The 21686-nt window shown below is 48.5% G+C and overlaps 1 protein-coding gene across 4 annotated transcripts; it reads left to right on the top strand.

Annotated features, from left to right (window-relative positions):
• PLIN1 (perilipin 1) lies at nt 6052–20785 on the top strand. Of its 4 annotated transcripts, none has more exons than XM_018066568.1 (10): nt 6052–6250; nt 6663–6766; nt 7417–7475; nt 10144–10348; nt 12201–12283; nt 14278–14542; nt 15077–15249; nt 17007–17198; nt 17607–17852; nt 18867–20785. In XM_018066568.1, exons 3-10 carry the CDS (start codon nt 7431–7433, stop codon nt 19206–19208), a joined length of 1551 nt encoding a protein of 516 aa, XP_017922057.1. In that variant the 5' UTR covers nt 6052–6250; nt 6663–6766; nt 7417–7430; the 3' UTR covers nt 19209–20785. The 4 variants fall into 4 exon arrangements, with proteins under 4 accessions (XP_017922057.1, XP_017922056.1, XP_017922058.1 ...); XM_018066567.1 differs by having other exon boundaries at nt 6663–6829; XM_018066569.1 differs by lacking the exon at nt 17607–17852 and having other exon boundaries at nt 6663–6829.

Raw genomic sequence — 21686 nt, 5'->3', positions numbered from 1 at the left:
CTCTTTCAGTTTTACTGAGATATAATTGACACAGTACTTATAAGATGTACAGCATAATGATTTGACTCACATACATCATGAAATGATCACTGCAGTAAGTTTAGTAAATATCCATCATCTCATATAGATACAAAATTGAAGAAATAAAAAATTTTTCCTTACATTTAGAACCCTTAAGGTTTACTCACTAAAGAACTTCCATAAATAACATACAACAGTGTTAATTATATTTATCATGTTGTGCATACATCCCTAGTACTTACTTGTCTTATAAACTGGAAGTTTGTACTTTTTGACTGCCTTCCTCCAGTTACCTCTCTCTCCATCTCCTGCCTCTGATAACCACAAATCTGTTTTCTTTTTCTACAAGTTTGGTTTTGAAGTAAAAGTGACCTACAGCACTGTTATTTCCTGGTGCAGAACATAGTAATATGATATTTCTACACATTTCAAAATGATCACCACAATAAATCTAGTTCTCTGTCACCAGGCAAAGGTATTATATATTTATTGATTAAATTTTCCACATTGTACATTCCATACCTGTGACACATTTATTTTATAACTGTAAGAAGTTTGTTAATCTCTCTCACCTATTTGCTCCTTTACCCCATACCCTCACCTCAAATGGTAAGTATTCTAAATAACTGTATTTCTGTTTTTTCTTTTAAAAAAAATTGAAGTATAGCTGGTTTACAATATTGTTAGTTTCAGGCGTACAGCAAAGTGAATCAGTGATACACATGTATTTTTTAGATTATTTTCCATTATAGGTTATTATAAGATATTGAATATAGTTCCCTGTGCTATACAAAAAATCCTTATTTTTATGTTTTATGTATGCTGCTGCTGCTAAGTCACTTCAGTCGTGTCCAACTCTGTGTGACCCCCTAGGCGGCAGCCCACCAGGCTCCCCTGTCCCTGGGATTCTCCAGGCAAGAACACTGGAGTGGGTTGCCATTTCCTTCTCCAATGCACAAAAGTGAAAAGTCAAAGTAAAAGTCGCTCAGTGGCGTCCGACCCTCAGTGACCCCGTGGACTGCAGCTCACCAGGCTCCTCCATCCATGGGATTTTCCAGGCAAGAGTACTAGAGTGGGGTGCGATTGAAGTAGTTTGTTAATCCGATACTTCTAATTTATCCCTACCCCTGTTCCCCTTTGCTAACAATAAGTTTGATTTCTATGTCTGTGAGTCTGTTTCTCTTTTGTATATAAATTCATTTGTATTATTTTTTAGATTCCATATGTGCATGCATGCTAAGTCACTTCAATCATGTCCGACTTTGTGACTATGGACTATAGCCTGCCAGGCTCCTCTGTCCAAGGGATTCTTCGGGCAAGAATACTGGAGTGGGTTGCCGTGCCCTCCAGTGGATCTTCTCAACCCAGGGATTGAACCCACATCGTTTATGTCTCCTGCATTAGCAGGCAGGTTCTATACCACTAAGTGATACCATATAATATTTGTCTGAAGACATTTCTTAGATATATAGACTAGCACATTCACAGCTGAACATTGTTCCCTAGAATTTGTTTATTCAACAACAAATGTTTGAGTGCTGTGCTTAGATCTGGGATCCATTTGTATACAGGATGACCAAGGTCCCTGTGCTCATGGGGTAGTTGGACAGAGTTGGGGGCGGGGCATATAGGGACGGGGAATAAAAGGAAATAACTATGTCCTTCAAGCTGCTGCTGGAAAGTGGACTCTTCCCATGGGACTCTGTTAGACCCTTTTCACCACTTCTCACCCACATTCTGGATGCCCAGCTGACACGGCCAAAGAGCCAGCTTTGTCAACAGAGCTTTCAGGCACAGAGCCCTGTACTCCCTCTGGCCCAAAGCCATGACTTCAAAGTCTTAACACTGCCCTTTGGCCCAGGTTGCTCTCTTGACACATAGATAATTTGACCTAAACATTGAAGTGAGGTGAAGGCAGAGGCCACTTCTTCAGGTACTTCCCTTTCTCTCTATTGCTGTCTTATATTTTCAAAGCCCAGGTTGGATCAATAAGTATTAAATGTATCACATATTTAAAATTTTTTAGTAATTTTTATTGGAATGTAGTTGCTTTGCAATGCTTTATTTGTTTCTTGCTGTACAGCAAAGTGAATCAGTTATACATATATCCACTCATTTTTAGATTTTCTTTCTGTTTAGATCACCACAGAGCACTGAGTTCCCTGTGCTAAACTGTAGGCTCTCATTATTTACTTATTTTATGAATTGTATCAAGTATAAATATATGTCAGTCCCAATCTCCCAACTCATTTTACCCCCCTCCCCCTTTGATAACCATAAGTTTCTTCTCTACATTTGTGACTCTATAAATATTTTTGCTTTGCTGACAAGTTCATCTCTACTATTTTTCTAGATTCCATATATAAATGATATTATACAATGTTTCTCTCTTTCTGACATAACTCTACTTTGTATGTTAGCCTCTAGGTCCACCCACATCTCTACAAATGTCATTTCTTTTTATGGCTGTCTAATATCCCATTATATATATATGTACAACATCTTTTTTATCCATTCCTCTCTCAATGTACTTTTACCTTGCTTTTGTGTCCTGGCTACTGTAAATAGTCCTTCAGTGAACAGGGTGTGTGAATCCTTTAGAATTATGGTTTTCTCTAGATATATGCTTAGGAATGGGGCTGCTGGGTCATATGGTAGTTCTATTTTTAGTTTTTTAAGGAACCTCCATACTGTTCTCCATAATGATTATACCAGTTTACTTTCCCATTGACAGTACAAGAGGGTTCCCTTTTCTCCACAGTCTCTCCAGCATTTATCGTTTATAGCCCGTTTAATGATGGCCATTCTAACTGATGTGAGGTGATATCTCATTGTAGTTTTGATTTGCATTTCTCTGATAATTAGCAATGTTGAGAATCTTTTCAGACATTTGTTGGCCATTTCTATGTCTTCTTTAGAGAAATGTCTATTTAGGTCTTCCACCCATTTTTTGATTGGGTTATTTGTTTGTTTTTGATATTGAGCTGCATAAGCTATTTGTGTATTTTGGAGATTAATCCCTTGTTGGTTGCTTCATTTACAAATATTTTCTCCCATTCTGAGAGTTGTCATTTCGTTTTGTTTAGGGTTTGCTTTGCTGTGCAAAAGCTTTTGAGCTTAGGTCCCATTTTTAAATTTTTATTTATTTTCATTTTTCTAAGCAGTGGATTGAAAGAGATCTTGCTTTGACTTATATCAGAGAATGTTCTGCATATATTTTCCTCTTAAGAGGTTTATAGTACCTAGCCTTCCATTTAGGTCTTTAATCTATTTTGTTTTTGTGTATGGTGTTAGTGAATGTTCCGATTTCATTTTTGTACATGTGGTACAAGTGGTTTTCATTTTGTACAAGTGAGTTTTTGCAGTACCATTTATTGAAGAGACTATCTTTTCTTCACTGTATATTCTTGCCTCCCTTGTCATAGAAAATGCTCAAAATTCTCCAAGCCAGGCTTCAACATTACGTGAACCATGAACTTCCAGATGGTCAAGCTGGATTTAGAAAAGGCAGAGGAACCAGAGATCAAATTGCCAACACCCACTGGAACATTGAAAAAGGAAGAGAGTTGCAGAAAAACATCTGCCTCATTGACTATGCCAAAGCCTTTGACTGTGTGGATCACAACAAACTGTGGAAAATTCTTCAAGAGATGGGAATACCAGACCACCTGATCTGCCTCCTGAGAAATCTGTATGCAGGTCAAGAAGCAACAGTTAGAACTGGACATGGAACAACAGACTGGTTCCAGATAGGGAAAGGAGTATGTCAAGGCTGTATATTGTCACCTTGCTTATTTAACTTATATGCAGAGTACATCATGAGAAACCTGGGCTGGAAGAAGCACAAGCTGAAATCAAGATTGCCAGGAGAAATATCAATAATCTCAGATATGCAGATGACACCACCCTTATGGCAGAAAGCAAAGAAGAACTAAAGAGGCTCTTGATGAAAGTGAAAGATGAGACTGAAAAAGTTGGCTTAAAACTCAGCATTCAGAAAAAGGTCATGACATCTGGTCCCATCAACTTCATGGCAAATAGATGTGTAAACAGTAAGAGACTATATTTTGGGGGGGCTCCAAAATCACTACAGATGGTGACTGCAGCCATGAAATTAAAAGACACTTGCTCCTTGGAAGAAAAGTTATGACCAACCTAGACAGCATATTAAAAAGCAGAGACATTACTTTGCCAACAAAGATCCATCTAGTCAAAGGTATGGTTTTCCCAGTAGTTATATATGGATATGAAAGTTGAACTGTAAAGAAAGCTGAGTGCCGAAGAATTGATGCTTTTGAACTGTGGTGTTGGAGAAGACTCTTGAGAGTCCCTTGGACTGCAAGGAGATCCAGCCAGTCCATCCTAAAGGAAATCAGTCCTGAATATTTGTTGGAAGGACTGATGCTGAAGCTGAAACTCCAGTATTTTGGCCACCTGATGCAAAGAACAGAGTCATTTGAAAAGAGCCTGATGCTGGGAAAAATTGAAGGCAGGAGGAGAAGGGGATGACAGAGGATGAGATGGTTGGATGGCATCACTGACTCAATGGACATGAGTTTGAGTAAACTCCGGGAGTTGGTGATAGACAGGGAGGCCTGACACGCTTCAGTCCATGGGGCTGCAAAGAGTTGAACATGACTGAGCAACTGAACTGAACTGAGGTGGTCATAGGTGCAGGTACATGGGTTTATCGCTAGACTTCTATCTTGTTTCCCTGACCTATATTTCTGGTTTTGTGCCTGAATCATACTGTTTTGATTACTGTAACTTTGTAGTATAGTCTGAAGTCAGGGTGCCTCATTCCTGCAGCTCTGTTCTTCTTTCTCAACATTGATTTTACTATTCAGGGTCTTCTGTGTTTCCATACAAAGTGTAAAATTTTTTGTTCTAATTCTGTGAAAACTGCCCCTGGTAATATGATAGGGATTGCACTGAATTTGTAGATTGCTTTGGGTAGCATAGTAATTTTCACAGTATTGATTCTGTCAATCCAAGAACATGGTATAGCTTTCCATTTGTGTCATCTTTGATTTTTTCATCAGTATCCTATAGTTTTGCCTCCTTAGGTAGGTTTATTCCTAGGTATCTTTTTTTTTTTTGATGTGATGGTAAATGAGATTGTTCCTGTAATCTGTATTTCTGGTCTTTCATTGTTAGTGTGTAGAATTGCAAGAAATTTTTATGTATTAATTTTGTATCTTGCAACTTTACCAGATTCACTGATGAGCTCTAGTAGTTTTCTAGCAGCATCTTTAGGATTTCTTAGGTATTGTCGTCTATAAACAGACAGTTTTACTTCTTTCCATTTTGGATTCCTTTTGTTTGGAATCTTTCGGATTCCTTTTGTTTCTCTTTCTTCTCTGATAGCCATAGCTAGAACTTCCAAAACTGTGTTGAGTAAAAGTGTCTAGAGTGGACATCCTTGTCTTATTCCTCACTTTAGAGGAAATACTTTCACCTTTCACCATTGAGTTTGATTTTAGCTCTGGGTGTGTCGTATGTCTAGGTGTGTCATATCCTTTATTATGTGGAGGTAGGTTCCTTCTAAGCCCACTTTCTGAAGAGTTTTTATCATCAATTGGTGGTATCACATATTTATTATTCTTTTTGGAGACTCCATTTGACTCTTTCCTCCCCTTCCTGACTTCTAGTTTCTTGCCTTATCATATCCTAGACATAGAATTGATTACAGAGGATCTGTTACACATCTCCATTCCTCTCTACTTGCTGCCTCTTTCTCTGATTGCCCACGGTGTACAGCTTAGCAGAGAGCCAACAGTAGGTACGATTTTGCAAAAAATAAGGGAAATAAGTTTTGTCCTATTACCAGTGTTAATTAAAAAGCCCTTCTTAGATAATCTGAAACCTATGGCTTACATCACAGCCCTCCATCATCTCTGAAGCCAGGAATTAGCACTTGGGGTCCTGTCTGATTCATTACTAAGGAAGGGAGGGGAGGTGATCAGTGGCTGTCTGGATGCTATTGATCAGTAACTGAATCTTGGTCAACATTGTCTTTTCCAGACTTGACAAAATCCATTTGGCTTTCTCACTGCATATTCTGGTGGCATCTTAAATCAGGCAGAGTTCAATAAACTTTCTGGAAATCTGGGATTTACAGAGATTGAAATAGCTCCATTAAAACCTAGATTGTCAAGGAATCTACCCCAGCTCTGGTTCTCTTCTTCACTGAGAATAATTTATCTTCATAATCAAAAGACACGTTCAGGTAAACTGTGTTCCTGTGTGGGTTTAAATCTTACTGTTCAAAAGTCATTCTTGATAGTAAAAAATAAGGATGAGGGAAATGGATTAAAAACCATTCCACAGGACCCCCTATGGAAAAGGAGTCAAAGATTATACAACTTTAGAGGTTATGAGTTTAATGACATATACCCCAACATCTTCTTTCTGGAAAACAGCTTTTTTGAGAATTGAGGGTCAGAAATGGGTCACAGAGCAGATATTTCATTGCTCAGGAATAATAACTCCTCTGAGTCTGGTTTTCCCTCAGCCCTGCTCTCTACCCCCTAGTTGGCTAAATCTCCTTACAGAAGTCAGGATATGCCCAGGGGACCCTGGGTCAAATAACCATGACAACAGGCTGACCGGACTTTCTCTTCCTCTCTGCCCTCCTCTAGTTGGGAGGTGTTAATAGCTTTGCTCAAGAGCAATTGGATTTGTTTCCTCCGGACGAGACACTCAGCAGCCTGGGCTCTGTGGCACTGAGACAACATCAGCTGGAGTGAGTGTGGGGCTTCCGAGACAACCTTACCTGGTTGGTTTCTGAGAAGTAAAGAAATTGAGGGTAAGGGTCTTCTGGGAATTTTACTGAGGATGAAGAGGCCTGCAGGGAAACCCCTGAAGGAGAGGTTATTGAGGGTGAATGACCAAGAATGTAAATACTCTGCAGCCACTGGCTTTTCCAGAACACAACTGAAATGGCTGGTTTTACGAATGGCTACTTTCTTATCTGGCTGAGCAGAGGAACGACTGGCAGCTATGCTTGCTTAAAAAGAGAGGAATTAATGCAGAACTTTTTCATTAAAAAAAAAAAAAGACTAAACCTGAAATTCATTCTTTTAGTCTCTTGGACCCTCATCTAAGAGCTCCCAAACTTCATCTAAAACCTCTTATCTCTTAGAAGCTACTTTCATTTTTTGTTTCTTACCCTGAATACTTAAAAGAAACTTCGGTCTTGACAAGTAGGCTGCCAGGCCTCATCCTTGTAGGACTCTAAGGACTAGCCACTTGTCTGTGAAATTCACCCTCCAAATACCTTCTCTTCAGGGAACTTGAAGCCTGGGTCCCTTGATGGCCTTGAGGGATAGGGACTGACCCTGTGGATCTCAGGCTGAGGACTTTCTCATGGACCTAAAACCTTTTGCTTTGCAGTTTGAAGAGCTCCAATGGCAGTTAACAAGGGCCCCACCTTGCTGGATGGAGACCTCCCTGTAAGTAACTTGGGCTTATATGAAGAGTAGACAACTCTAGGGGGAGGGAGCAGCTGGGAGGAAGGGCTCAGGGGGCTTAGAGCAAAGTATGTCTAGGTTATATTCATAATTCATTGAGCATTACATCTTCATTATTCTTGCTTTTGCAGAAGGCTGTTAGAGAATGTGAGGGGTGGGGGGTGGGATGATGCCTTTTAAAAACTAAGCACCTTGGAGAAAAAATTGGCTGGTGGGGGACAAGGAGAGGAAGGCAAATACTGTATTCTAAAGCCTGACACAGAAGTCCATGCTTTGTCCATCCAGGCAAAACTGAATTCTCAGGACCAAGACTCTGCATTCTGTAACTCCAGAGCCATCTTGGATATGTTAGTCTGTGTAAATGGCACCTCTTAGAGCTACACAGCACACGTTATGTATGTGAGAAGGGACTACAGGGGCAGTGTGTCTAGTACTGTTTGTCTAGCCTGGTCTTCAGCATGACTCAGACAGGTTTAACACGTTTAGGTGTATTGATGCCTCCTGGCAAGGCCTCTCCAACTTAGGCACAGTTCAAATAATGAAGCTGAAAAATTATGAGCCCATCTAATATCCATCTTGTCCCAAGTTAGGCTTTAACTCACCTTTGCACTAGGAATTGCCATGTGTTGTATTTGATCATAGAACACAGAGGGGCATAAAATGGTCACGTGCATAATTAAGCCACCCTAACAGATGGTAGTATATTTCCATCCCAGGACCTCTCTCCTTCTTTGGCTTTGCCTGAATCAACTCCCGAAGGCTTTGTCCAAAATGTTAAAGAAAATTTTTCTTGTGTACAGTCATAACCTTTTTCTAGTTCAAATTGTCAAACTCATCTGCAAGGCCAAAACCTGAAATATTGTAGCCTACGGTCTGGTGTACATGCAAGTCTCCTACAAACAGAAGAAGCTAGGTCTTCCCCTCTGGAGAAAAACTATGCAGCAGTGCAAATTCAAAACTACAAAAAGAACCTGAACATCTGAGCCAGACTTGGGATGTTTATGTGGAGAATTCCTAATATTCCTAAAAATAGACAGAAAAATACAATACCCTTCACTAGCCACAGCAACCAAATCCCATGGACATTCTGCCTTCTCCTCACCCATCCTTTCACCCATCTTATGTTATTTTGAAGCAAACCACAAATTTGCCATCTCAGGCCTGAGTTGGAAGCCTGGCTCTGCCACTTACTAGCTCTGTGTTGTTGGGTAAGTCACTTCATATTGCTGAGTCTTTCTCTCCTCAGTGGCAAAGTGCTGGTGACAATGCTGACCTCAGAGGGTTGCTGTTAGAGTTACATGAGGTTCTGTTACCGAAGCACCTCAATCAGTGCCTGGAGCATAATGGCACTGAATAAATATTGTCTCTCTCTGCAAGATTAGAATCTGCATTTTTTTTTTTTTTTACTCAAAGACCACTTTTTAAATTTTAACTAAGATTCCTAGGTGATCCAAAGTTTAATTATATGCCTGCTGCCAAAGTTAGAATGCATTAATAAGAGCCCAGCATCCCAGTAATGAGAGGTGATGGTCTCACTGGACCTCACACATTCAGATCATACCTGGAATGCTGTCTTCAAGCTTGAGTGCTATAAAGGCTATGTCAAAATGTAGTGTGTGCAGAGGATGGAATTAGCAGATCAGGGCACTGATTCGTTTATAAGCTAAGTTAGGAACTAGAGCTATTTAGAATACAGAAGGAACTGCTAAAGGCAGAGATGCTTATCTTCAAGTGTGTGAAAGGCCAGCCCATGAATGATGAAATAGATGTGCTCAGCACTGTTCCACAGCGCAGCGGGTGGAGCAGTGGGTGGAGGTGGATTCCAGTTCAGCCACGCTGTCCAACAAGGGGCATAGGCCACTCTATGAGGAGTGAGCTCCATTCGAGGAGAATTCCAAATGCAAGCCTCCCAGACGGATGTGGGAAGCACTCTTGCTTCAGAGGCCCCTAGAGGCCTAGGATTCTGTCATTCTGTCCAATTGGGCAGGTCTATACACCTTAGGTGCAGCCCTGCCACCTGTTGAGCTAACATAACTCTGCAGGCTTTAGGTGAGGCCCTGGAGGTACACTGGTGGGAGTCTCCTGGGATGGAGCCAAGCACACAGGTGATCAGCACAAGCACAGCACCATGTGCGAGTCCGGACACATCCCAGGGAGGGAGATGGTGACTTCTGATAGGAGGGAGAGTCAGGAAGTTTCTCAGGAGAAACAATGCTCAAGCTGCGTCTTCTGTCAGACAGAAAGGGCTGTGGGAGGGAAGGGGAGCACCCCAGGCAGTGGGACCAGCACTGGAGGCAGGGAGGTGTGTCCCAGAAAGACCCAAAAGATGTTCAGGGGAAGCTCCCAGTCCACGGTGGACTGAAGCTCCAGACAGGTACACCGGCTCCTCACTCCTGGCCGTGAAGTTCAAGTGGCTGCAGGGTGGGGTGGCCCCTGGAGGATGGAGGCTGCCTCAGGAGCTCTCCAGAACCAGGACTGTGACCAGGAGAGCGCAGCCACCCGGCTCTTGCGTTTCCTGGGAGGCCTGCAGAGGCCTCTCTATTCTGGACCCAGGCCAGCCCTAGTGGGCACTGCAGCTCTGAGACCGCCTCCCCAGGAGGTAGGAGAAGGAGGTGGGCTGATTTCTTTCGCTGCTTTCCTTCCACGCCAGGAGCAGGAGAATGTGCTGCAGCGGGTCCTGCAGCTGCCGGTGGTGAGCGGCACCTGTGAGTGCTTCCAGAAGACCTACGCCAGCACCAAGGAAGCCCACCCCCTGGTGGCCTCTGTATGCAATGCCTACGAGAAGGGTGTGCAGGGCGCCAGCAGCCTGGCGGCCTGGAGCATGGAGCCAGTGGTCCGCAGGCTGTCCACCCAGTGTGAGTCCTCATGGCACTCGGAGGCTGACTGCTTGCCAATCTTTTACCTGTCTGCCAGTCTGTCTGATAGCCAGCTTGTCTGTTTGCCTTTTTGTTTGTATCTGACTACCTTCCTAACTCTCTACATCCCATTACATAGTTGTTTCATTTATAGATACAGGTGATTTAGATGCAGATATGTGGCACTAATGGTACAGAGACTGCCTGCCAATACAGGAGACGCAGGTTCAATCCCTCGGTCTGGAAGATCCCCTGGAGGAGGGCATGGCAACCCACTCCAGTATTCTTGCCTGGAGAATCCCATGGCCAGAGGAGCCATGGGGTCCATGGGGTCGCAAAGAGTCCATGGGGTCACAAAGAGTCAGACACGACTGAAGAGACTTAGCGTGCAAGTATGTTACTGAGAGATGAGAGACAGATATAGACATAGGTCTCATCTCATCTATGATGCCTCATCTCTGATCCAGTTGGCATTTTCCTGGGATGATAATTGGCAGGAGAAGGGGTGGACAGAGTTATGGGGTGGACAGTGGGGGGGTGTGGGGCAGACCAGACACACAGTTTAGCTCCAGATCCAGTAGCAGCAGAAACTGGCAGAGTCTGGCACAGAGCCAGTGGGCAGGAGGGCTGGCCTGGCAGGGCTCGGGCGAGTGGAGGGAAAGGGGAAGCCCTCTGGGTCCCGCAGCTGATGCTCCTGGCCCCATGACAGGCAGTGGCAGAAGAGAGTTGCCAGCCAGGGCCCTGAAGGTGGAGGACAGCTTACCAGGCCTGCCCCTGTTCAAGTTGTTCTGCCTCATTTGAAAATATGGTCTCCCTGGCACAGCTCTTGACAGGACTGAAGGAAATTCCAGCAGTCTAGGACCTTCACCATCCTGAAGAGAGTTATGGGTACCTGTGGATTTGGCACAGCAAATAGGAGAGGACAGATACAAAGAAGACCTGGGCCTGGGCCCACCTCCCTGCCTGCAAGCTCCTTAAGTAATCTCCCTGGGTCTCATTTGGCCCAATGTCAGAAGTCAGCTGAGTCATCTGAACTCTCTGCTGCTTGAGAATTTTGTGAAAACCTAAGATACCTGGAGAAAGAATATGTGAAAGAGAAGATGTAGGTATCCTTTGAAACTGTGATCTCCATGATCACGGGCGCAGAGCTGACGTCCTCAGTAGCCCCTGGGCCATGTCTTCCAGGAGCATTGGCATCCTCTGTCACTTGCCTCTTTCTCTTCCCTGTGACCCTCTTCCCACTGTTGACCATCTCACTCCTCAAGGTTAAAATGAAGGGTCACGGACCATCTGGCACTCTAGACCAGCCTGTCATCTCTGGCCCTAAGCAGTGCCAGGCCAGCTCCCAGCAAGGTCTTCCCTGAGGGCCCGACTGCCTTTCCTTCCTGCTGCCACTTCTGCTTTCCCCTGTCATGTTCGCCCAGTGCTCACCCAGACAGGGGTCATAGGAGGACGAGAGGCCAAAATCCGTTGGTGATTCCCATAGGTTCTGTCACTTCCTCCTCCTGACAACCCTGCAAGGTTTGTCCACATTAATCCACACTTGACAAATAAGGAGCTTGAGGCTCAGCTAGGTTAAGACTTGCCTGAAGTCACACTGCAGATGTAGGTGGCAGGCGCTGAGAGCAGGTGTGCATGACTGCAGAGCTACCCAGAGGGGAGACATCCCGGTGTCAAGGAGTCACAGTAGATGGGGGCCAGTGGTGGCAGAGGGCCTCAGGCTGCCCAGCACTTTGGAGGTGGCAGGGCTGGGGGTTTGGAGGGCTCCAAGGTGCCTTCCTTGGCACAGAGGCCCCTGGTAGGTCCTCACGGTAAAGGCAGGGTTCACCCCACCACGGCCTTTTGCTTCCAGTTGTAGCTGCCAACGAGCTGGCCTGCCGAGGCCTGGACCACCTAGAGGAAAAGATCCCCGCCCTCCAGTATCCTCCTGAAAAGGTGAGCCCCTCCCCTCTTCTCTGCACGTCCACCTTCTGTTGTCACTGCCTCTCAGTGGAGGAACAGGCATGAGCCCATGATGCAGGATGGCATGGCTTATGCCTTCCCCGGCTGGTGGCCACTGCCTGCCCCTAAAACTGCACAACGGGCTTCTTCCTCTCCCTGTGGGACCAGACAAAGGCAGGCTTTCTGAAACCAGCAGGCACAGCCCAGAGGCAGACTCATACAGGAGCTGGGAGTGGGGGCCACTGCTCCTGATCCCCCCTCTATGACAAACCCCATGGGCCTACATCAGACCATTTGGTGACTGCTGCTGCTGCTGCTGCTAAGTAGCTTCAGTCATGTCTGACTCTGTGCTACCCCATAGACGGCAGCCCACCAGGCTCCCCTGTGCCTGGGATTCTCCAGGCAAGAACACTGGAGTGGGTTGCCATTTCCTTCTCCAATGCATGAAAAGTGAAAGTGAAGTCCCTCAGTTGTGTCCGACTCATAGCGACCCCATGGACTGCAGCCCACCAGGCCCTCCGTCCACGGGATTTTCCAGGCAAGAGTACTGGAGTGGGGTGCCATTGCCTTATCTGATTTGGTGACTACAGACGCCTAAGATCATGGGTCACACTCACCAGATCTCAGGATTGCTGTCCCATGTCTTCACAATCCAACACCTTATGAACCATGAGACTGAAAAAGTCGTTTCACCTGGATACCTATTCACTGGGTATTTGCTGTCTTAATGGCCAGGTCTGGTGCTTCAGGGGGATACATTTCACTCTCAGACCTCATCCATCTCACTGATAAACTACCACTCATCTCACATTTACTGAGTGAGCCCTAGCCTATGCCAGGAGTCATGACACGTGATTTATAGAGTCCTCTCCTTTAATCCTCTTTCCCCCTGGTGGCTCAGACATAGAGAATCTGCCCGTAATGCAGGAGACCCAGGTTTGATCCCTGGGTTGGAAGATCCCCTGGAGGAGGGCATGGTACCCCACCCCAGTGTTCTTGCCTGGAAAAGCCCATGGACAGAGGAGTCTGGCAGGCCACAGTCCATGGGGTCACAATTGGACACAACTGAGCGACTAACACTTTCAAACCTTCTGGGATAGGGGTGGTATCCCCATTTGACAGAGAAAACTAGTGACTTCCCCCTGACCATACAGCCTGAAGTGGAAGCCACAGGAGAGCAGGGCTGTTCAGCTCTGAGGCCTTGCTCTTCACTTATTTTTCCAGATAAAGGGCAATGCCTTTGTCACAAAGAAGCTCCCAAGTCAAAGGAGTTGTTCAGTCCCTCAGTTGTGTCTGACTCTTTGAGACCCATGGACTGCAGCACACCAGGCTTCCCTGTCTTCACTGTCTCCCGGAGCTTGCTCAAACCCATGTCCATTGAGTCAGAGATGCCATCCAACCATCTCATCCTCTGTCGTCCCCTTCTCCTCTTGTCTTCAATCTTTCCCAGCATCAGCGTCTTTTCCAATGAGTTGGTTCTTTGCATCAGGTGGCCAAAGTAGTGGAGCTTTAGCGTCAACACCTGTCCTTCCAAGGAGTATTCAGGAACCCAAGGAACTGTATTAAAAGGCAAAAAGTCAAAGGAGAGAAAGACATTACTTTAGTGCAGAACCTGTATAAAGGCCAGCCACATTCGTATGATCGCCTAATAATAGATGGGAATGTGAGGAGTGCTCTGAGGGCAGAACGGAAGAAACAGTGGAGGAGGTGCCTTGAGGATATAAGGACAAGTGTTATCAAGCATTTGGTCACTGGGGTGATTCTTGAAGGATGATTAGCATCTCAACAGGCAGAAATGGGGTAGAGAGAAGCCAAGAGATCCAAGTGGTTGGCGCAGAAAGGACTAGAGCCCTTTCCCTTTAAAGTTCAGCTTAATCAAGGTGCCCCAATACTGGCGCCAGTCCCCTGGGCCTTTAAGTGAGACTTTCCTGAAGCGGGATGTAGGCCCTCCCAGAGCCTCACGTCTGACTCCCCATCCCTTCCACCAGATCGCCTCTGAGCTGAAGGACACCATCTCCACCCGCCTTCGCAGCGCCAGGAACAGCATCAGTGTGCCCATTGCCAGCACTTCAGACAAAGTCCTAGGGGCCGCTCTGGCCGGCTGTGAGCTTGCCTGGGGGATGGCCAGAGATACTGCCGAGTACGCTGCCAACACCCGAGCTGGCCGGCTGGCATCTGGAGGGGCTGACTTGGCCTTAGGTGGTGTCGAGAAGATGGTAGAGTTCTTCCTCCCTCCAGCCAACGAAGAGTCAGGTATCTGCCACTGTGGGGGTTGCTGGAAAGGGAGATCCCCCCCCAACCCTTGCCCTGTTGCTTGTGGATTAGGAAGAAGCAGCCAGGGCTCATCTAGCCACTGCTCTCCCTGGTGGCTCAGAGGTTAAAGAATCTGCCTGCAATGCAGGAGACACAGATTCTGTTCCTTGGTTGGGAAGATCCCCTGGAGGAGGACATGGCAACCCACGCCAGTATTCTTGCCTGGAGAATCCCATGGACAGAGAAGCCTGGCTGGGTATACTCCTTAGGGTCATAAAGAGTCGGACACGACTGAAGTGACTGAGCACACGGCCACTGCTGTGGAGCAGGGAAGGCCCAGCAAGATTTCCAGAGGGCTCCATTTTCATTTGGCCCCTCTCCCCATTTTTAAGTGGAGAAAGTGACTTCCCCAAATCTCCAGTGAGCTTGTGTTGGAGTAGGGTGATCCCTTTCCAACTCTAGACACAACCCAGCTTTGTCCAGCCCCTCTCTGATCTGCTTTCCTCTCCTTCCCCCCCTACAACTCCCACCTAGCCCCTGCCGCAGGACTGCAGGATGCCCAGAAACCTCCCAAGGCCAAGCCGAGCTTCGTGAGCAGGGTTGGGGCCCTGGCCAACACTCTCTCTAGACACACCTTCCAGACCACAGCCCAGGCACTGAAACAGGGCCATGCCTTGGCCATGTGGATCCCAGGTGTGGCGCCTCTGGTGAGTGTCTGCCCTAAGTTGCCATGGCCTGGGAACCCTGTGGACCTCCTGGTCCCTCCCATCCCCTATCCAATTCCACCTCCTGTCCCCAGAACATCCTGTCTTCCAGCCGGGGTGGGGGGTGGTGGCGGGGGGGTGTGGAACATTAGGTCTAAGGATAAGAGACCTTAGGTGGGGTGGAGGGCTAACCCTCTAGGATGCAAGGGGAGAAGAGGGCAGGCCTGCTTGTTAGGATCATCCTACCCCACCCCACCCCCTTCTGTGTCTCCCATTCTCCCTCTAGGTTCCACTCTATCCCCCAACCTTCTTGGGAGAAAGCAGAAACCTCCCCCCACTCATCTTCTCTGTAGGCACTTGGGAGTGTCACCTCTGAATAAGCAAGGTGCAAGGCACCAAACCCCTCCTGTGGGGCAGAGAGCCCCTGCTTGGCCATATCCCTGACTTCCCCCAGGCTTCTGGTTTCCCTTCTAGAGGCTTCTAATTGGCATCCCACTGCACCTCTGGTAGAGTTGTCTTTTCTAGCCCCAGATAGGGCTTACTCCCCCAAACACCACACTCTCTGTGTATTTTAGCAGGGATAGCCTGGATTTTTTTCATAGGAACTTTAATAAGAAACTAAGTCCCCTGCCCCCACTAAAAAAGGAAATAAAAACGTTACCGCATAAAGGTCAGTGAACAAGATAACCGCTTTTCAGTCATCATGAGGGCGGCACTTTTAAAAGCACTGTCAAATCTGGCTCATTCATTTAAGCAAATGTTTGCTGAGAGCCCGCCACATGCCTGGTCCTGTAGGGAGCAGTAGTTCTCCCCTGTCTCCTACACTGGGGGTCACTTCCCCATGGGGGCTAGACTAACTCCTGTGCCCTAGCCTAGCCCAAAGCAGACGGAGGCCACTCTGCGGCACAACCTCAGAAACCACCGTTTACATAGATAATAATGGTGTCCCCTAAGGTTGTAGAACAAGGAGACTCTGTTTGTGGGGCCCCCTAGGGGTTTGAAATGAGCTGGGCTGTGCCTCAGCGGACACCTGCCCACCTGCCCAGGTCAGTTTCCTCCCAGGGAACCTCTGGCCCTCTTGATTGTTTTCACTTTTTAAAGAACTGCAAGGAGTACCTCTGAAAGCTAAACATACACATCCCCTATGACTTAGCAACTCTACCCAACAGAGAGGAGAGCTTATATCCCTCAAAGACATGTTGGAATGTTACTATCAGCTTTATCCTTAGTGAAGAAATGGGAACAACACCAATGTCCATCAGCGCTGAAATAGGTAAATTTTGGTATATTTATTCAGTGGAGTGTGACACAGAAATGACAAAGGAGGAACTGTTCAGACAGTATTGTGGGTGAATCTTACAGCATGACATTGAACAAAAGCTATGCATGGAAGGAAACGTGTGAGGCCATTCACAAATGGGCAGGATTAATGCTTGGTGATAGAGGCCAGTGTGTGGTCCCCTGAGGCGGTACCGGCTGGGTGAGGGGCACGGGGTTTTCTGGGGTGTTGAAAATGGTCTCTGTCTTGATCTGTGCTGGTCACACTCACATGTGTTTCTAAAAATTCCCAGAGCTGTACACTAAAGCCGTGCGCACCTCAGTGGGTGTAAGTTATCACTCCATAAAAAGTTGGACAGTCCCCTGGGGCCAGGCCCCGCTCACCTCCCCCTACCCTGACCTTGCGGGGCTTTGCCTGCTGGGGCTGCCTGGCCTCTCACAGGGGCAGTTAAGCGAGTGGACCGCCGCCTTCCTGCCCTCAGAGCAGCCTGGCCCAGTGGGGCGCGGCGGCGGCCGGGCAGGTGGTGTCGCGGCGGAGGAGCGAGGTGCGGGTGCCCTGGCTGCACAGCCTCACCGCCACCCGGGAGGAGGACCACGAGGAGCACACGGACACTGAGGGGGAGGAGACCGAGGAGGAGGAGGACTCAGAGACCGAGGACAGCAAGCTCAGCGAGGTGAGGGGAGAGTGCCAGCCGAGGGGGTGTGCAGGACCCTGGGGGTCCTGTGGCCCCCTGAGGGGGTGAGAAGCAGAGGCACAGGGTGACACCAGGGTCTCTGCCCCCAGGCCCAGGGACGTGTACATGGGTGCAGCACTCTTCCCCTCACCCCTGAGCACCCAGCTCATAGTTCTCTCAGCAGATCCTCACAACAACCCCATAAAATAGGACAGAGACTGTCATCCCCATTTTGCAGATGAAGAAACTGAGGTTCAGAGCACAGAAGTGACCTTCCCAAGAGCCAGGCCTATAGTTCCTTCTTTTTCTGATTTAGCGTCCAGATTCTTTCGCCTCTGGCTCCGGGGATGGTGAGGGGACGGGTCAGGGGAGTTGCTGTGGAGGCACTGACCCTGCTCTGGTCACCAGGGAGCAGCCCTGCCCGGCCCGCAGGGCCTCCTGGGCAGCGTGGCGCACACCCTGCAGAAGGCCCTCCAGAGCACCGTCTCAGTCATGATGTGGGCACCGGCGGCTGTGCTGGGCACGGCGGGGAGGATGCTGCACCTCACGCCGGCCCAGGCCACCTCCTCAACCAAGGGCAGGGCCATGTCCCTGTCGGACGCCCTGAAGGGTGTCACTGACAACGTGGTGGACACAGTGGTGCACTACGTGCCGGTGAGCGCCCCCCACCCTTCTGGCTAATGCCCACCCCCCAAAAAAGCAGATTAGACTGAAGGGGCAACAGCGGCTCTCCCTTCCCCAGTCTCTGATCCTCGGTGCCCCAGAAACATTCTGATATACTGTGGCTTTGACTGGGGGCCTTTGCAGCCCCAAGAATATGGAGACCAGTGGCCTTGGCCTGAGACCCTCCCCCACATCCATCCTTCCTACCTGCTGCTGGAGAGGTCACCAGTCATCCGTCTGGGGCCCCCACTGGCCCAGCCCTCACCCCTCAGCTCCCGACCGAGGGGCCTGGCAGGTTTGCATGCTGCTCCCTGGGGAAGTGTTGGAGGGAGGCTTCCAGGACCCCTTGGGGGGTGGGCTGTGTTTCAGGGGACAGCAGCTGCCCCCATCCCAATTCCAATACCTGTTCCCAGCAGGAAAACCCCAGGGGTACCTACTATCAGTTTGGGGGTCCCTGGGTCCCTTCCCAGAGCAAGTTAACAGGTCATGCAGGCTCTAGAGAGCAGGTCAGAGCAGGAGGCCCCTTCAAGCTGAGGGTGGAGAGGGCTGGGAGGGTAGGGGTGGGGAATGGGTTAGTAGTCACTGATTCACACCAAGAGGCTTAAACAGGGGTCTTGGCAGAGAGCTCCCTTCACTTTGGACCCAAAATGGAGCCAGATGTGGGTACCCTGACCCAGGCAGGGGCAAGGTGTGGGCTGTCCTTAGCTTATGGAATTGGGCCAAGGAAGGGTCAGGAAAGCCCCTGACCTCCCACTGAGGGACCTCTGAGGGGGATCCCGGGTCCGGAAACTAGAGGGTGGCTGCCTGCCTTGCCTTGGGGGTCCGCACTTGCACACCGGCAGGGGTGGCCGTCCTCGGCAGGTTCCCCTGCATCCTCCATCCCCGTCCCACTCCCACCTGTGCTCTCCGGATCGCGCGTGACCGCGGGGCCGCAGGCAAGGCGGCGGTGGGAGGCGCGGGGACAAGGGCCAAGCTGAGGGCGCTAACGTGGCTGCCGGCCCTCAGCTCCCCAGGCTGTCGCTGATGGAACCCGAGAGCGAATTCCGGGACATCGACAACCCTCCGGCCGAGGCCGAGCGCCGGGAAGCGGAGCGCAGAGGGTCCGGCGCGCCGCCCGCTTGCCCAGAGCCCGCCCCGCGCCCTGCGCAGCCCCGCGGCAGCCTGCGGAGCGCTCGGGGCCCGGGCGCGGAGGAACGCGTGGACGCAGCCGCCTTGCCGCGCGCCGCCTTCCCTGCCATGCCCCGCGAGAAGCCCACGCGCCGGGTCAGCGACAGCTTCTTCCGGCCCAGCGTCATGGAGCCCATCCTGGGCCGAGCGCAGTACAGCCAGCTGCGCAAGAAGAGCTGAGCCGCCTCCGCACCGCCCTCCCGGCCCGGCGCTCATCGCCCACCCCGGGCCGGGCCGCTGTCGCCAGCAAACAGAACCTACGAAGAAGTGAGCGTTGGCTTCCTCAAAGTAGTCCCGCTGGGTCCCGAGCCTCCTTCCAAGGATGCTGCCAAGGCACACATCTTTTGAGCATCCTCTTTGGGCTTAGCTATCAGAGCCCATTTTTGAGAAACATCAGAGTAGCAGCCTGATTCTAGGCCTTGTGTTTTGTTGTTGTTTTTTTTTTTTTTAACCAAAAGATTAATTGCCTAACTTATCTCTCACTTCTTTCACCAAATTTGTGGCCTGCTGACATTTAACTGTTTCCAATATTTACATCCATCCTCCGTAGACAAATATATGCTACCAGCGAGTAACGTATCACCACGCCAAGGGTTCAAGCAGGCGATCCTGACACATGTTCAGGCCCCGAATGCAGAGATTCCTGTGAGTACCCAGGCTCTCAGCTGACTCCTTCAAAGGGAACAGCGTGCGTGTGTGGTAAGTCGCTTCAGTCGTGTCTGACTCTTCGCGACCCCATAGGCTGTAGCCCGTTGGGCTCCTCTGTCCATGTGATTCTCCAGGCAAGAATGCTGGAGTGGGTTGCCATGCCCTCTCCTCCAGGGGATCTTCCGGACTCAGGATTGAACCAGTGTCCCTTATGTTTCCTGCATTGGCAAGCGGGTTCTTTACCACTAGTGCCGCCTGGGAATCACCTAGATACATATTAGCATCATTTTCTGAGAACCCTGCCCTCTTCACAGGCTGAATCCTCGCCTGTGCTCTGTAGCGCCACCTTTCTGTTCCAAGCTACATTGCCGTTTGCACCGTTCTGGTTTTACACCTAATGTTCACTCTTCTTCCACGTTTTGAGTGCTGGCACCCCCAGTCCTAGGAGACAATAGAGAACGTTAGTTATATAAACAATATATATATAGAATCCATGGGGCGTCCTTTGGTGGCTCAGCGGTAAGGAATCCACCTGCAACGCAGGAGATACAGGTTTGGTCCTTGGTTGGGAAATCCCTTAGAGTAGGAAATGGCAACCCACTCCAGTGTTCTTGCCTGGGAATCCCTTAGACAGAGGAGCCTGGTGGGCTACAGTCCAGGGGGTCGCAGACAGTCAGACACGACTGAGGGACCGAACAACAGCAGCATGGACCCTATAGCCACAGCTCATTCCAAACCTGTGTTTGAAAGCGTTAATGTTCGGTACATTTAGAAATGCATACATATAATTTAAAATTCAAACATTGCAAAAGGGTGTGTGCTTTCCTCCCTGAGTTCCCTGGTTCCCCTTTCCCAGAGCACTCTTGGCCCCAGTCTTGTGCACCCTTTCCGTTACAGACTGAGGGTGCGCAAGCACACGTGTGTGCCCTCCCCACTCTTTATACACACTGTGGGTGTTACACTCGCTGCTTTTTCACTCAGCAATACATCTTAGAAGTATTTTTGTAAGCAGTATCATAAATCCTCCTTGCTGTTTTTAACAGCCACATAATAAGTGCTTCATAATATATACGTGCTATATTTGATTAAACCTGTTCCTTAATCATGAACTTTTCTGTTATTTCCTTTTTTTTTTTTGCTACCAGGAACAGGGCTGCAATAAATATATTTATACAACAATGTTTCATGTAGATGTGTGCCTGTATCTATAGGGTACATTTATAACTTGAAACCATGACATGTTGAGTGAAAGAGCACATTCATTAAAAAATATTTGTAGGTGGTACAGTGGATAATTTGTAGGTGTCCCAACGCAGGGGACATGGGTTCGATTTCTGGTGTGGGAAGATCCCACATGCCGTGGGATGTGGGCCATGTGTGTGGCACATGGACTTAGTCCAACAAGTCCATGTGCCACAATTACTGAACTCGGGCCCTAGAAACCCCTGCCACCCAAGTGCTGTGACTACTGAAGCCTGCACCCCTAAAGCCCCTGCTTCACAACAAGAGAAGCCACCACAATGAGGACCCCGAGCACTCAAGAAAGAGTAGCCCCCTCACTGCAACCAGAGACAGCCTGTGCAGCAAAAAAGACCCAAAACAACCAAAAAATAAATAAATTATAAATAAAAGAAAATACTGATAGATAATAGCAAATAGCTTTCCAAACCAAACTTGGTTTTCCTTGTTATTGTCATCTGTACCTGCACAGGTAATTCTGACATTTCTGTCCATCCTTTTGACATCTGTATACACACGCTCATCCCCTCACCCATGAGTGCCCTCTTGGCCTCCACTCTGTCCCACACCTAAGAGTCCAGCTCCCTGACTCTCCCTGACACTGACTCTAGACCCTGGCAGATCTTTGGTGTAAAGAGTCATTGGCCTTGATCCATGGTTTTGGAATCTGGGGATGTCCAGAATGAGGAAAGGGGAGTGTTGATGGACATACACAGGTGGACATGGTCAGGACCTTGAATTAGCTTTGGGATCAAGCTCACCCACCTCAAC

Source organism: Capra hircus, chromosome 21 (assembly GCF_001704415.2).
Source record: "Capra hircus breed San Clemente chromosome 21, ASM170441v1, whole genome shotgun sequence".
Lineage (NCBI taxonomy): Eukaryota > Metazoa > Chordata > Mammalia > Artiodactyla > Bovidae > Capra > Capra hircus.
The sequence above is the reverse complement of the archived record's forward strand: the minus strand, read 5'-3'. Positions and strand labels throughout refer to the sequence as shown.